At 36.5% G+C, this 15,612-nt stretch overlaps 1 protein-coding gene across 3 annotated transcripts in view; it reads left to right on the top strand.

Moving 5' to 3' along the window:
• Window positions 1-15,612, top strand: part of NBEA (neurobeachin) — a gene marked incomplete at both ends in the record, with an annotated part of 593,662 nt that overhangs the window by 545,469 nt on the left and 32,581 nt on the right. For all 3 annotated transcript variants that reach the window (XM_084235096.1, XM_084235095.1, XM_084235094.1), the window contains one exon: window positions 9,984-10,151. In XM_084235096.1, coding sequence (XP_084091222.1) covers window positions 9,984-10,151 — 168 coding nt within the window. The remainder of the gene's footprint in view (window positions 1-9,983; window positions 10,152-15,612) is intronic.

Below are 15,612 nucleotides of genomic sequence, written 5' to 3'. Positions count from 1 at the left end.
AATGCAAATTTTGAATGATAAATTATTTTTGTTTATAATTGCTCAGAGTACTTCTATTACACATAAATAAAACGTAACAAATATTTTATTCCTGATACTACCATTACCAGTTTAAAAACAATCTTAGCATCTATATCTTGTCATTCTAACAGATGAGACACTGCTGAGCAAATTTTAACTAAGCCAAAAAACAGTGTTTCTTGAAAATAAATCTCAGAGTACCACTGTAAATATATATTTGTCAAGGCAGTTGCACACAGTGTACTAGGAACTATAAGGATTGCATATAATAAGCTAACATTATGGTCACTCAAAAACTTGCTTTCATATATTCAAAAAAATTAAATTTTATAACTGACTGAAATATGAGAGATACATATGTGTGCATTTCTGAAAATATCATAAAACAATTTCAGAAATGAATAGTACATCTTTATTATAAATAATAATAAGTTCTAATTTATGTTCATGGAGAAATTAAAGAATCAATGCACTGGGTTTTCTGCCTATCCTAAACCAATTCCTGTTATTTTAAGGATATTAATGAGTCCAGTAAGAATTATGAACTAAATATTTACTCCATAGAATGAAAGACTACACAAAATTCTGCTCATGTGGAAAATCAGGCCTCCCTAGTCTTGGTTCTCTGAAAGCAATGGCAGTTCAAATAGACAATATAGAGGAGGTGTCTAGCTCACATGTAATGGGTGGATTTAGAAGTGTCTTTTCCCTGGGTTTTCTTTGAAGGAGCTCTACATAATTAAAAGGAAAACTACCATATATTTCAATAAGATTCTGCATCCATGGTCCCCATCCTAGTTTGCATCAGAATTGGAACTTAAGTATACACCAAAAACACTCCTTGGGAACATTCTTAAGTATGTGAGTCTGAAGCTTTGGAGTTATCAAGTCATCGTATGAAACAAGCTATGTGTCTCTACAGCGCTTTTCCTCTCTCAAAGCCTCCAGCACTGCTTTTCTTCTATTTGAAGTTTCCTTTTATGCACCATGCGCATAGTTTCCTTTGTTCCAATTTCTGTTCAGTTTTCCCATTTTGCTGATGGGAAATGATCATACTGATATCATGCAAAAATAATGCCAGGCATTTATGTTAAAACTAGAAAATTTAACCAATTCTATATCTGCTTCTTTTGCTGAAGGAGTATTTATTTGATGAAAATATTTCTAGTGTATTAAGCCTGAGGAATAACAGAAAATATAGAAGTGAATATAGTATGTAGAAAATATAGATATATGACTTCCATGAGTATAGCCTCCATTTAAAATACTGTTCTGTAATATTAAAAGTTTCTAACTTAATGCTTACTGAATAGCTCATATAGGATTTAGCTGTAGAGAAAAAAATGTGCTTTAGTATATTTATAACTTGGACTGGGATTATTTTAAAGTATTTGAAGGCATTCTTTGTTATGATCCTAAAGTATAAAATGAATATGTCATATATCCCCCCAAAATGACATCCACAGTACTAAGAATCCTTTAAATCTGAGTATTGATTAGTGTTATGTTTACATGAACAGTCCCTCCTTTTTCCAAGTTGTCATTAAGGAAGTCAAGGCAAAGAAGACAAAATAATATTTTGAAAGGATGATTTTTAAAAGTATCAATGATTAAATTCATCCATTTTTTTACCTGATGCAACAATTAAAAAGGTACCTGATGCATTAATAGAAGCCTTTACTTGTCTGCAATATAATTTCCTTTCCTGATTTTAAAAATAAAACAATACATTGATTTTAATGATTTGTTTCTTTTAATCCATAGTTAGTTCTTTATTTGGGATCAATAATAAATGTAATTGGTTAGAGTTGTTGATATTTTGTTAATTCAGGGACAAGGATTGTGTTTCACTGGAGTATTGTGAAAATCAAATTTTGGTCTCATTAGGAAACCTGGAAAAGTGCTACAGACATTTTTAGTAGTCTTTTCAATAATTTCTAAATGCATTGAGTTCATACATCAAGAATTGTCTAATTTATCCATACCAAACTAGGCTGATTACAACCGACTTACTCATGAAACATTAATAAAGCACTGTGTTCAGTTCTAACATGATTATAATCTGACCTCCTCACAAAGGACAGAAATAGAAAGTATCTCTGATAACATTACCCTAATGCTGGGTTCATCAATCATAATCTGCCCTTTTTTTTAAATTTGTTTTAGAAAAAGGCCTTTCATGGATGTGCACTGCTAATCTCATCCACCCCAGCAATTCCTAGAGCTGGTGGGCCAAGGGCAGAGCAGAGCACCATGCACTGAAGCAGAGAATGCCAAGTTCAGTAATGTTTTATTTTATTTGCTACATTCTCTGCAATATTTTCATATTTTAAACAGAGTCTCTTTTATGATAGGTAATAGTTTGCATTTAGGGCATTTTATACTATGAGCATCTTGATCAAAAAGAATTTTAAACAGGGCCTCCCCTGGTGGTGCAGCGGTTGAGCGCTGGGCTGCATAGCTTCCCGCAGCCTCTGCAGCGCTGGTTCATTCCCCGGCCGCCTGGTGAGGGTCCCACATTGGTGCACAGACCTCTCCTGCCATGCCCACTGCTCCCCTCAGCAGTGTACTTCATCGGTCTGCCTGTTCTGTTCCCTGCTCTGGCTCTGGTGAATTCGCTCACCCTCCCGTGCTTCTGACTGTACCCAGTGCTTGTATAAATAAATAATCTTTAAAAAAAAAAAAAAGAATTTTAAACAAATAGCATAGCACAAGAATGTTAGAAGTCTTTGGTAGTTACTCAAAATACTGAGTTTGAGTGCCCATTCTGACAGCTATAAGCTAGGACACCATGGACAAATAGGAACAAATACCCTTATTTGTCCATCAATATTTTATCTCTGAAATTGGGGGGTTGGTCATTAGATACATACCTTTATTGAGAGCCAGCTGTGAATATGCCACTTTTGAAAATACACAGAACTTAACATGGATTCTACTCTAAGTATAGCTAGAGTAAAGTAGAGGAATTCTATCCTAGTCACTATTATCTACTACATACTTCTCTAGACTCTGGAAACAATCATGAGCAAATCAATGAAGGGAGTCCAGGAATTTGCACCCAAGTTAGGAACACAGACATAGAAACACAATCACAGTGAATGCTAATATGTGCTATGATTCATTCATTCAACAGGTAATTATTGAATGTTCCAGGCACTTATTTGCTTGTTTAAAATATACCCATAAAGAAATAGAAAAAGAATTCTGCTCTCATAGAGCTTAATTTTTGTCAGAGGGAAATAGACAATAAATAGTACATAAATAATAAAATATCCTAGTATGTTAGAAGGTGATCAATACTAAGGGTAAAAGAAGTAGTACAAGTAGGAGGATCTGGAATACAGGAGAGGATGGTCAGGATCCCCTTATTGTGAAGGTAAGACTACCACTAAGACTTAAAAAGGCTGAGAGTGAGCCAAGAGATTCCTTTGTGGAAAGACATCATAGGCAGAGGAAAGATCTGAAGCAAAGGCCCTGTGGCAAGGATGTGCTTGACCAGGAAGCCAGTAGGCTAAGGTAGAGTGAACTGGGGTATATAGTAAGAGAAAACTGAGTTGTCACAGGTCAGATCAGTTATGACTTGAAGACTACTATACGTAGTTTACATTTTAACTCTGAGTGAAATAGGAAATCATCTACTTGGACACAATTCTTTGAGTAGAAGTATGGCATTATCTTACTTAGGTTTTGAAAGTATTACTCTAGCTTCAGTCTTAAGAATGAACTATAGAATCAGGCATATCTGTTAGGAGATATTGAAGATGATGGTGGCTTAGACCATGATTGTAGCAGTGAAGGTACTATGACATTATTCTGGGTATATTTTAAAATTAGAGGTAATAGTCCTTCTCTGCAATTTCCTAGAGTGACCTTCTTCCTTCAGATTTCTATAGCCTTATATAGAGGCAGAAAAAGGATGGGGAACTGTTATAGAGCAACCCCGATATTAAACGGGTTCCTGGCTGTGGGTCCTCACCCGCGCGCTTTAAAGGGACTTATTAATACTCTACTACAGACACACGCAAAAGGGTTAATAAAAGGTTTATTTACAAGAGAAAAAGAAATAAGGAAAATGTACAACTCAGGGAGAAAATAGGGAAATAAAGTCTTTAATGCGTCCTACCCGATCCGACGACCTGGAAACCCAAAGTCACTCTCAGAGCTGGCCGGATGCTGCGAGCTGGCTGAGAACCCAAAAATGGAGAGCCCCTCAAAGCCCACGTGTCTGCCTTTTGTATCCACCTGGCTGCTTAACCCCACCCTCAGGTCCCAGCCACCTTCCCTTTGGTGGTGATGGGATTTGGAGTTCCCAGTGTCTTTGGCTTTGACCTGGGGTGGGGGTGGAGTCCACAAAGCCTATATGGAATTTGCTTTGGGACATCCTTTTCCCCCTAAAAGAACCAGTGTGCAGAGTAGTGATGGCTAGAGCAACATGAACAGATACTCCACAAATTTGTAATTTCTGCTAGGAATGTGGTGGGGAAAGGTGTTGCCTATTGTCATCTTAGGGTTTTAGCAGAAATTTGAGCAGCAGGAAAAGCCCACTTCAACATGTTTATCTTATTGAGGGAGTGCAATACTTATTTATCTGTATGTCCTCCAAGGCTAATGTCTGACATATGGTAGGTGGTCAGTAATTTGGGGCTGGGGAGAGATTACACAAAATTCACCTTGCTGATTTGCATTTCAATGGGATGTACTCCTGGAGAGCAGAGCTTTTGTCTTGTTTATCACAGTATCCCTGGGGCATAGAACACACTATCTAACACATAATAGATGCACCATATTGAATGAATGAATGACTGTTCCCTCTGAAATCCTCTTTCCCCAGATGTTCATATAGTTCACATCCTCCTTGTGGTCCTTAATTGTCACCAACTCAAGGAAACCTCTGACCACCTCCTCTAAATTAGTAAACCCCTCCCCCATACATATTCCTTATCTTTCTTTACTGTCTTTTTCTTTTCCTTAGTATTCATTACTTTCTGATCTACTACATATCTTACTAATTATCTGGATTTTGTCTGTTAAAAAGCAAAGTTCACAAATTCAGGGATCTAATTGGCTTTATTAAACATTCATGAATTATTTTCCTGTGTTACCCAAAGAGGGAGCCTAGTTTTAGACAGAAAGAAGGTAGGTTAAGGTTATTAGCAAAAGGAAAGTTTATTTCAGGTAAAACCATTTTCCCTCAGGGGAAGAAGGGGGAATATTATCATGCTGATCTAGAAAACCATTTATTGATTAGTTTAAGATTACATTCTTGGGAGAGCCCGAAACTAGAATGAGATTAGGTATTAAGTCTGGGAGCACTCCCCATTCTCAGCCCTCATATGAAGGACTCCACTCTGGGCCTGTTCTCTCTGTTTTTTAATATGTTGCATCTCTTACCACTACACTGTAAACTCTCTGGCAGGGATTTAAGTTTTTTTTTTTTTTTTTTTTTTATTCACTGCTGTAATCCCAGGATCTAGAATAATATCTGGCACATATCAGATCGTCCATCAATATTTGTTAAATGAATAACAGCCACCCTCACTTCCTGACATTTCTCTTTCTTCCTCTTATGACCAACATATTTTCCTATTGATTAATTAATGTACCAGTAAATATTTATTAAGCAAAAATTATTTAATACTAGACTAGGAGCTATGGAAAATGCAAAAGAAGTATTAGATACAGTCCCTATCTTCAAAACGCTTATATTCTAATACAGAATACAGTATGTCAAGTTTGAAAGTGTTGTTAGGGGGAATAGAATGTCCTAAAGCTAATTCCATACAGGCTTTGTGGACTGCACCCCCACCCTAGGCCAAAGCCAAAGACAATGGGAACTCCAAATCCCATCACCACCAAAGGGAAGGTGGCTGGGACCTGAGGGTGGGGTTAAGCAGCCAGGTTGGTATAAAGCCAGACACACAGGCTTTGGTGGGGGTTCCCCCATTTTGGCTCTCCGCCAGCTCGCAACATCCAGCCAGCTCTGAGAGTGCTTTTTGGGTTTCCAGGTCGGCGGATCGGGTAGGACGCATTAAAGACTTTATTTCCCTATTTTCTCCCTGAGTTGTACATTTTCCTTATTTCCTTTTCCCTTGTAAATAAAACTTTTATTAATCTTTTGTGTGTGCCTGTAGTGGAGTATTAATAAGTCCCTTTTAAGCGCACGGGTAAGGACCCACAGCCAGGCAACCCGTTTAATATCGGGGCTGCCCTATAACAGTGTCATAGAAATTTAAAAAAGAAATCATCGACTGAGCTAGATAACTTTGGAAACAAACATTGGACTTGAGTAAGAAGGATGGATATCAGTTGAAAAAGCAGGAGGACAAGATGCTTTCATGTTAAAGAGAAAAGAGCAACAAAGGCTCAAAGGTCAGACCAGCTGCCATGTGCCTGGGGCTGTGACTTGTCTGTGCTACTGAAGCCAAGGAAATGTATCAAGAAGTCCTAAGAAATAGTGGGGGAGGGTGGGACCTAGGTTTGAAAGGCCTTAGGGGTCAGGTAAAGTTTACACTGTATGTGTAATGCTAGGAAGAACCTGGGAAGATTTGAAATAGAGAATGACATTATGAGCAGGGTTTCAAGAAACCTATTGCACCAGCAGGGTGCAAAATGGGTGGGATTAAAAAGAGGCTGAAGTCTATTGCAGTAGTCCGTGTGGAGAACGAAAACTAGGAGGGTAGGAATGAAAAATAGTCCTCTGTAGTATACATCCAGTAAGCAATCAAGTAATAAGAATAGTTTATGTTCCCCTAAAATAAACATTAAAAACCACTATGTTGTTTTTATTTTAAACAACTGTATCATTCCCTGGGTAATAGTTACAACTGCAATTTAATCATGATGTTAGTATAGACACTGCAGAAGAAGTAACAATATGATGTTCTGGTTATCCAATTGAATATATGTGACTAGAGAATTTTTCAGTATCAGAAGCAGATTTTTGAGGCAATTAGAAAATGATACTGGTTACATTCTTGCTGTGGTCTAGAAGAGGAATTCAGTGTTATTAAATAAAAGAATTTGGGGAAATAAACATTCGCTCCTACAGTTAATTCCACTAGTGAGTTTCCTTTATTTGAAAGTGCCAGAGAAGCATCATTCTACAGTTGCTAGAAAAAGAATTCTCTGCCATCTGATACCCAAGGGACAATATGGAAATTAGAATTAGGTAACTATTATCCATCTAAAAGATATCTTCTCTGGTTTAAATCTCACTCCTTACTTCCTTCCTTCCAGATCCCCAGGGTAGAGTTATGGATTGGGAATTGGTTTATCTAGGCTTAAAGCAATTGCTTCTGCTTTTAGATACCAAGTAGAAGATAAAGCAAGCTATTAAGATCATTATAACCCTAGTAGTCTAGTAATCAAGTATTTCTTTATAATTCTCAATTGTACATGTTTATACTCAAGTCTGATTTTAAAGTCCAAAATGGATATGTGCATAAAAATGTAGTTCTGAAAATAACAAATAAATAGACAGCATGAATTTAGTAACAGATTAATATGCTTAGAGTACAGTTAAAGATCTCTGTCAGGTTTCAGCTTTACATAGGCCTTCATGTTTTAATTGCCTAATATCTAAAATCCACTCTTAGATATGCATTTGATTTAGAACCAGACTTAGCTTTTAAATGTTCTCACTGGTTTTTCTTTTCTCTCTGCATAGTTACTAGTAAGACAGACAATCCATAAGACTATATCTGTTTAATGTACTAGCTTAGTGTTTCTTTGTCATTTAATTAGAAACACCCCCCAAAAAAAACCTGAGGCAAAATTACTTAAGGACAATTAATTGTTTATTGATTCACTCTGCTGCCTCTCTAACATATAAAATACAATAGGGTAACTAGCTATAGATATTGGAATTTTTAAAATAGTTAAGGATATATAACTATGAAGTAATAGTTTTAAACTAGCATGAAATGGGTAGAAAAAACTAAAAATAGAAAAATAGACAGTGTCAAAATCAGCACAAGAAGAAATGAAGTTTATAGGCTTTAAGGAAATTTAAATGATAAAATCTTCCCATTCCCCAAATATCCAAAGTCATTGTGCTTTAAAGGTGAGTTCTACCAAATTTTAAAGAAATAATGCCTCCATTTCCTGTGCAAGTTGTTCCAGGTAACACTCAAGCTACTCAGCTCATTTAATAAGACAGTATTGTGAGGAGTAAAGGATGTCCTGAACAAACTCCACAAATAGGTTTTATGGACACTCCCGCCACCATTCCCAGACCAAAGAGAACCAAGACACCATGAACTACAAATCCCATAATGTCATCACCGCAGAAGGGAGGATTGCTGGGAACTGAGTGGAGTTAAGTAGCCAGGGTTGGTATATAACCAGACATGTGGGTCTTGGGGGCTCTTGGTTTTGCCCGCTTTTAGCATGCTATTGCAGTTCCAGCTCAGAGGAACTGATAAGATGCATTCACCAATTTATCTCTCTCTTTCTCCCTAAGCTATTCATTTCTTCATTTCCCCATTTTTGTAAATAAACCCATTATTACCCTTTTTTGTGTGTACCTGCAGTTCAGTCTCATTGTTAGTCCCTTTTAAGCCTGTGGGTGAGGACCCACAATCAGCTCAACCCACATCACACTGACTCGCCCGCTGCTCCCCTCAGCAGTGTATTTCAGTAGATCTGCCTGTTCAGCTCCCCATTCTGTCTCTGTTGAATCCTCTCAAACCAACCCCCCCCCACCCCAGCTCTTGTAGGCATAAATAAATAAATCTTTAAAAAAACTCATTATATTGAGTTTATTTATTTATCATTTACACAAGTTTACCAAACCAACTAAATATAACCAATGTAGAATTTTAACCATCTCTTTTGTACTTTTGTCTCGTTTCCTGTATTCCAGTCTGAATTGTATTTCAAGACCAATGAGACAGAGGGTATAGAAATTCTATATAGTTTTACTATGAAAACTACCCTTTCATAAAGTCTAATTGTTCCTATTTCTAAGTGAGAAACATTCATAATAACTGAGGCAAATTAAATTTCAAAAACTTTGAAAAGTGTCATTCAAAAAAAATTCGAAGTGATAAATTACTAACTTAAGTAATAATTTATTAATCAGGCAAATTTTAAATTGCTTTCAACACCTTACATGTCAGGGTTATGCCACCCCAGTATGATTCCTTTTATATATTTAGTGACAAATGGAATTTAGAAAATTGTTTTATATGGCTACACATATTTAAAATTTAAGAAACAAGCTCTATGATTCTTTTTGTCAGGTTGCTAAAATCAGTGGACTTTTCAGATGAAATTAATAATAAAAGAATATAGCAAGTGAGAGGCATAGCAAGGGATGCAGTGATTGTCACTGCTGATACCACGATGGTAAGCAGAAGGCTTCTTAGGAAATTAAAGACCTTTTTTCTTCTGACATTCTCTGGAAGCTAGTTTGGTCATTGACTCTCAATAATTTCTTAGTTTTCCATTATGTAGTAAACATCTAAATTTGTCCATTGATTTCAAAACTGCATAATGGTACTTATTTCATATCAGAAGGAAGGTATTTCCTACTATAGTGTTATAGGAAAATTTGGTGACTTTAGGCTGGAATATAAGTGTATATCAACTTGTGTGATAAAATTGTATAGTTGCAAACTAATGTTGTTTAAAAATTAAAAATAAAGTTATTGTAAAAGGGCATTAAAATTAGTATTTTGAGTTATTTTTCTTTTAAACATGTAAGAAATCTAGTATTAAAATTCATTTCCTAAACATATTGGAGCCAGAGAAGGGTAAGCATTTTAGAAAGAGAAAATTTTCTTTTTGCTCCATATTTTATTAAAGGTTATAGTGTGCTGTTTTTAGGAACACAAAATCTAAAACACAGAGGAAATAAAGAGCATTTCCTGCTCGTATAGAACAGTTCAAAGCAAGAGAAAATGAGAAGGCTTTGCCATGTTTATACACTCTTTCCTTTCTTTCCTGATTCATTTCAGGCCCTGGAAAGTGAATTTGTTTCTTGCCAGCTCCATCAGTGGATTGACCTCATATTTGGCTACAAACAGCGAGGACCAGAAGCAGTCCGCGCTCTGAATGTTTTTCACTACTTAACCTATGAAGGCTCTGTGAACCTGGACAGCATCACGGACCCTGTGCTCAGGGAGGTAAGTGTCGAGCACCACATTATAGCAACAATTTCTGTCATCTCTTCAGCACAGATTTGACACAAATTTGATTTTCTGTCTCTTTCCCTATAAACTTCAACATACTTTTTATAAAACATAATTCAGGTTCTTGACAAATGTGGAAAAAATTAATATTGATGTCAAAAACAAGTCATAAGACCAAATTATTCCTTTCTGAATTACAGATGTAATGCATCCCTATTTTATTTTTTTTACTTCCGCATTTCCATTAATGTGTTCAATGTCTTAAATTGTATTAATAAATGAAACCAGGTTGAATATTTAAATATGTATAATTCATATTAAAATAATCTGCCAGTATGTTTTTTTTTTTAATAAAAGCAAGATTAGGGTGGGGGGAAGAAAATATTGTTTAAAAAAATTAAAAATTAAAATAAATAAATAAAAGCAAGATTACCTGTTAGATAGGCCAGTCAAAAAATGTTTTTATAAAATAGATGAGGTTATGGCATTTTATCCCTTGGGTTCTCACTCTGAAATGTTTATAACTAACAGTGGAGAATTATATGGTATAATAAGGCTATAGGAATTTTTAATGAAAATATTCATATAAAATACTATTTGAATCACTTCCACATTACACAAAGTGGTTCAGATAGGTGAAATGAGTGAAGATGCAACAGCTGCTAGATAAGCATTGCTGCAAGGAAGCTATATCCCAGGCTTCCATTCTTCTGGATAGCTGCCATCTGCTGTATGCAAAACAAGTCATCATTTCTACATTTCCAGTCTGTGGTATGCTTTTTAATTTTTTTTGTTTTTAATTTTAAAGGTGCAAAGCTTAGAGATTTTGGAATTAAAGCTCTACAAAAAAAAATGTGCACCCATAAAGTTATTTCTTATATACCTCTATAAAAACAAAATGCCTCCATTTCTTTGATTTCAAGCAGGGAAAACGAAAGTAAAGGGAAGAGCCTCATGATCATTGATCATTGGACCCTTAGGGCTAAAAATTCAGAGCACACATTGCACGCATGTTATTAGGCACAATATTATACTATATTATATGCACAGGAAATGGAATTATTGCCTGAAGCTTGGAGAGAGACAGAAAATGAATGAATGAGAGAAGTCAGATATTATGTATTTCAATGAAATAGGTATTTTCTCTACAAACCATTATATTCACCTATCCCCAATAGTAAACAAACTCTAATGAGATTATTTTTAGGAGGTAATTCTGAGCATAATTATTCTCTTAATAATATGCTATTGCTTAATACATGCCCATTTCTATAAATGCTTTACAAACTATATTCTCCCTTTAAAAGCTAATACCATCAGAGTCAGAAAAAAATGAATAATTGCAATAGCCTATGCTTAAAATTCAAGACCAACTCTAACTTTTTTTGACTTTTAAATACCATAGACATTTTGCTCCTGAATATTTTATCATACATTTTTATCCATTATAAAGTTATATCTTTACAAAGAAAGTCGCAAATCAATCCTTTTGGGCAAAATTAAAATATTTTAAGCATATTGTACCTAATGAAAGTTCAAGGCGGCATTAAAATTGGTAAAAAAAAATAATTTTTCATATTTAAATGAGAGTAAAGTAATAAATGAGAAAATTAAAAGAAAATGAAGTGAGACTTGAGACCTTTATATTGAAGATGGTATTTTTTACTTGAATTTTATAAAATATCTCTTCTACAAAATAATCACAATTGCTTTGGACAGTGATAAAACTATGCATAGACCTTAATTTTCTATCTGTAGGATTTCCTAATGAAATAGTACATAAATATGTGTTCCTTTCAAGCTTTTTTTGTTAGTTTACTTGTTATCGAGACCGTCTGAACTATGTATCACTTCCCACTGATGGACTGACTAGTGCTAGGCACCTTAATTCAGGGCTTTCCTCTTCCAGCATTCTTATTCTGAGTACATATTTGCTAAATGCTGAAGTTCCATTAATGAAACTTCCAGAACCATTCTTTAATATGTATCCCCTCTTTCCCAAGTCCCTGCTCTGCCTCCCCGATCCAATAATGTTTATGTCAGTTCACAGAATACCAGGTAACAAGCACATGTCTGGAACACTGTACTTTCCTTCAGCATCCAACACAGGCCCATGTGCAAGTCAGCTGAGATCCTGTGTCTCAGGGTCAATTCACCACCACTTAGGAAGACACCTCATCTTCCAAAGACCACTAGGGAACTATTTGGTATGTCATTTCATCATAACAAATGAAATGATATCAAGGGGTATGGGTTCATTGTTCCTCTCTTACCTCCTCTACTCAACAAACCTAGCATAGCCCCACAAAAGTTCTGTGCTAACATTTAAGAAACTACCAAGGGTGAGAGAGGTCATCTAAATCTGAACTATCTAATGTGGCCAAAATCAATTGTTCTTTCTATCAAGGAGAAATAATACATAACATGTTTGCCAACATAAAAACACTTGGCATCTGCTGTCACAGGGAAGAACCCTGTAGATCAGTGGAATAAAATCTAATCTCTTCATTATTTAGTGGTCATGTTTGCTGTCTTATTTTTATATTTCCTCTTTGAGGAGGCTCTTTTGGAGGCATAAGACCTTTTATGGAAACATCTGTGTTGAGTTCCTAGGTGTTGAGTTCCTAGATGTTTGCACTGTGCGTGGTGCTGTGATTTGAGCAAGCTGATGCCACCTATGTGATGGGACCCCAACTCTTGGAAAATGCAGTGTTCATAATGTTAATCCTTTGAGTTTGATGCATTCCTTTTATTTGGTAATTTTTATTAGTATTTTTAGAATACTAAGATCACTACATTTCACATAGATAAAGCCAAAGGAACCTAGTTACAGTTATACTAAACTCCAACTAGCCTAAGGAAGATGATTTTTAATTTTTAAGAAAGATAAAATTAAACACTGATTTCAAAGAGAAGTATTTAATATTTGAAAATATCCCTTTTGTTAAAAAAAAAAAAAACCACAACCTGCCTATAATGTAGAGCTTTGAAGTTAGTGCTAAAATTTGAGAAATGACTTCAGGTTATTGATTCATTCTTTCTTGACAGGTGAAATCATGAGGCAGCACTAACCACAGCAATTATGGCATTAAAATGTCAAGAAATTAGAGGTCAGAATAACAGATAATTTTCTTCTCTATGTCATATTTTAAATTGACATTCTTTGACAGCTTAGGATCTCTAGCTGAGAAAAATATGACAGCTTAACTTATTTTATACTTGTAAGGCAGTAATTGATAATAAACTTTATCATGACAGCCTCTGGGCAGAAACATGACAGGACAGTTTTGGTACAAAGCTCTTCTTAATATGTAAACACTGGATCTGTTGGATATTAGATGTTATTTAAATTGTCTTAAGTCTTGGCTTACATCATAATCTTCAGACACTTTTTTTTCATAGATGAGCTCAGCTGACTACTTCAGCAGTGTTTTTTAAGCATAATAATGAATATTATTTCTTCTCCTTGTTTACATATTCATAGAAATTATGTGATTTGTTTTACATTTTCACCTACCTAATAATGGCTGAGAAACTCCATCCTATGCTCTGCTTAGGAAATAGGATATTCTAGTTGTAATTATCTCATCTCATGGTTTTCTAACTCCTTGCAGCTTGAAGGTGATCATAGACCAAATATCAACATCACCTGGAAATTTATTAGAACTTCAGACTCTCGGGTCTTCCTGACCTACTAAATAAGAATAGGCATTTAAGATGGTTCCACAAGTGACTAATATTCCTAAAATATTATTGTAGGAAACAGTCATCTACTAATTAGACTGATCCTACAAAAACAGACTGTATAATGAACTCCTATGTACCTATTCCCAGTTTCTAAGTTTTTAACTGTTATATCCTCCATATCCCCACTTCCATCCCCTCTACTATTTTTTTTAATAATTTTATTTATTTGTTTTTTCTCCCTCTACTATTTTCAAGTACACATGGCATATTTACTCAACCCACTTAATTCTGCGTTACCTGTTACCTGCCCGATCCTGTGGGCATCGAAGAAAATCCAGGCAGGGGGACTAGGCAGGTTTATCTCTTTTATTTATTTTTGCCATGAATTAATTTATTGCCCCTTTTCCATACTAGATCATAAGTGTCATTGGATAGTGTCATGTGTTTGTGTCTCCTGTACCTGCTTTATCAGGACCTAGCACATTATTATAATTATAAAAAAATTATAAAGTAAAATTTTTCTTTCATTTCATCACTCATGTGTTTGATACAGGGGGAAAAAGCAGGTTTATTTTGAAAAGATGTCTCAAGGCATTTCATATACATTCCTTTTAAAAATAGCTAATTGTAGGGGCAGGAAGGACACAGTGCAGGTTTTTTATGATCCAGCAGACCGGGTAAAGGAGGAAAGAGTCCTGGAGCCCTCAGTGGCTTTGCAGGTTTTTTATTTAGATTTACCAGGCACATGGCAGGCAGGGGTGCTGGGGGGCCGGGAGGCTGGCAGTCCTCCCAGCCCCCAGCAAATCCACACTCTATCTGGGCTCTCTGGCATTCTCTCTGCTTCTCTTCTTCCCGGCTTCCATTCATTCTTGGCTTCTGCTGGTGTCCCCGCGACGCCACTCTTATAAACTCAGTCTCTCAGCCCAGGTGTACCCACTCCAGGTGCCCGCCATCAGGCATGCATTCAGGACCACAGGGTTCCCTCATCTATCCTGATGGCGGGAGGGCAGAAAAACCTGATACTTTTTCCTTACCCTACAGTTATCTACCCTAACATTCTTTATTAAGTAATTTTTTTTCCCAAAAACCTCCAGCTCTGTAGCATCAGAGGCAGACTTAGGTGAGTTCTTTTGATTCCGAGACAGGATTTCTTTTGTCCTTTTATAGTCTAAGAATTAAAAACAGAAGATAATGCTTATTTAATGATGCTATTCTGATTTCCAACATCATTCTTAAAAATTAAAGGGGGTGGGGGGGGGGGCCTCCCCGGTGGCGCAGCAGTTGAGCACTGGGTTGCGAAGCTGCCGGCGGCCTCCGCGGCACCGGTTCGATCCCCAGTTGCTCCCCGGGCACCGGAGGAGGGTCCCACATGGCGCGCAGACCTCTCCTGCCGCCCGCTGCTCCCCTCAGCAGTGTGCTTCGGTCCCTCTGCCTGCTCTGCTCCCCGCTCTTGCTCTGGTGAATTCTCTCACCCTCCCGCGCTTCTGACTGTACCCAGTGCATGTATAAACAAAACAAATAAATAAATGAAAAACATGCCTCTATTAAAAAAAAAATTAAAGGGGGGGGGTGTAAGGTCAGGAACTGGACATGGTGCAGGTTTTCTATGATTCAGCAGACCGGGTAAAGGAGGAGTCAGAGCCCTCAGTGGCTTTTGCGGGTCTTTTATTGGGATTTACCCAGTACACAGCAGACAAGGGTGCTAGGGGCCCGGGAGGCTGGCAGGCCTCCCAGTCCCCAGCAAGTCTTCCACTCTATCAGGCTCTCT

The sequence above is a fragment of the Talpa europaea genome (assembly GCF_964194135.1).
Source record: "Talpa europaea genome assembly, chromosome: 6".
Taxonomy (NCBI): domain Eukaryota; kingdom Metazoa; phylum Chordata; class Mammalia; order Eulipotyphla; family Talpidae; genus Talpa; species Talpa europaea.
This window is presented reverse-complemented; position numbering and strand designations above follow the sequence as displayed.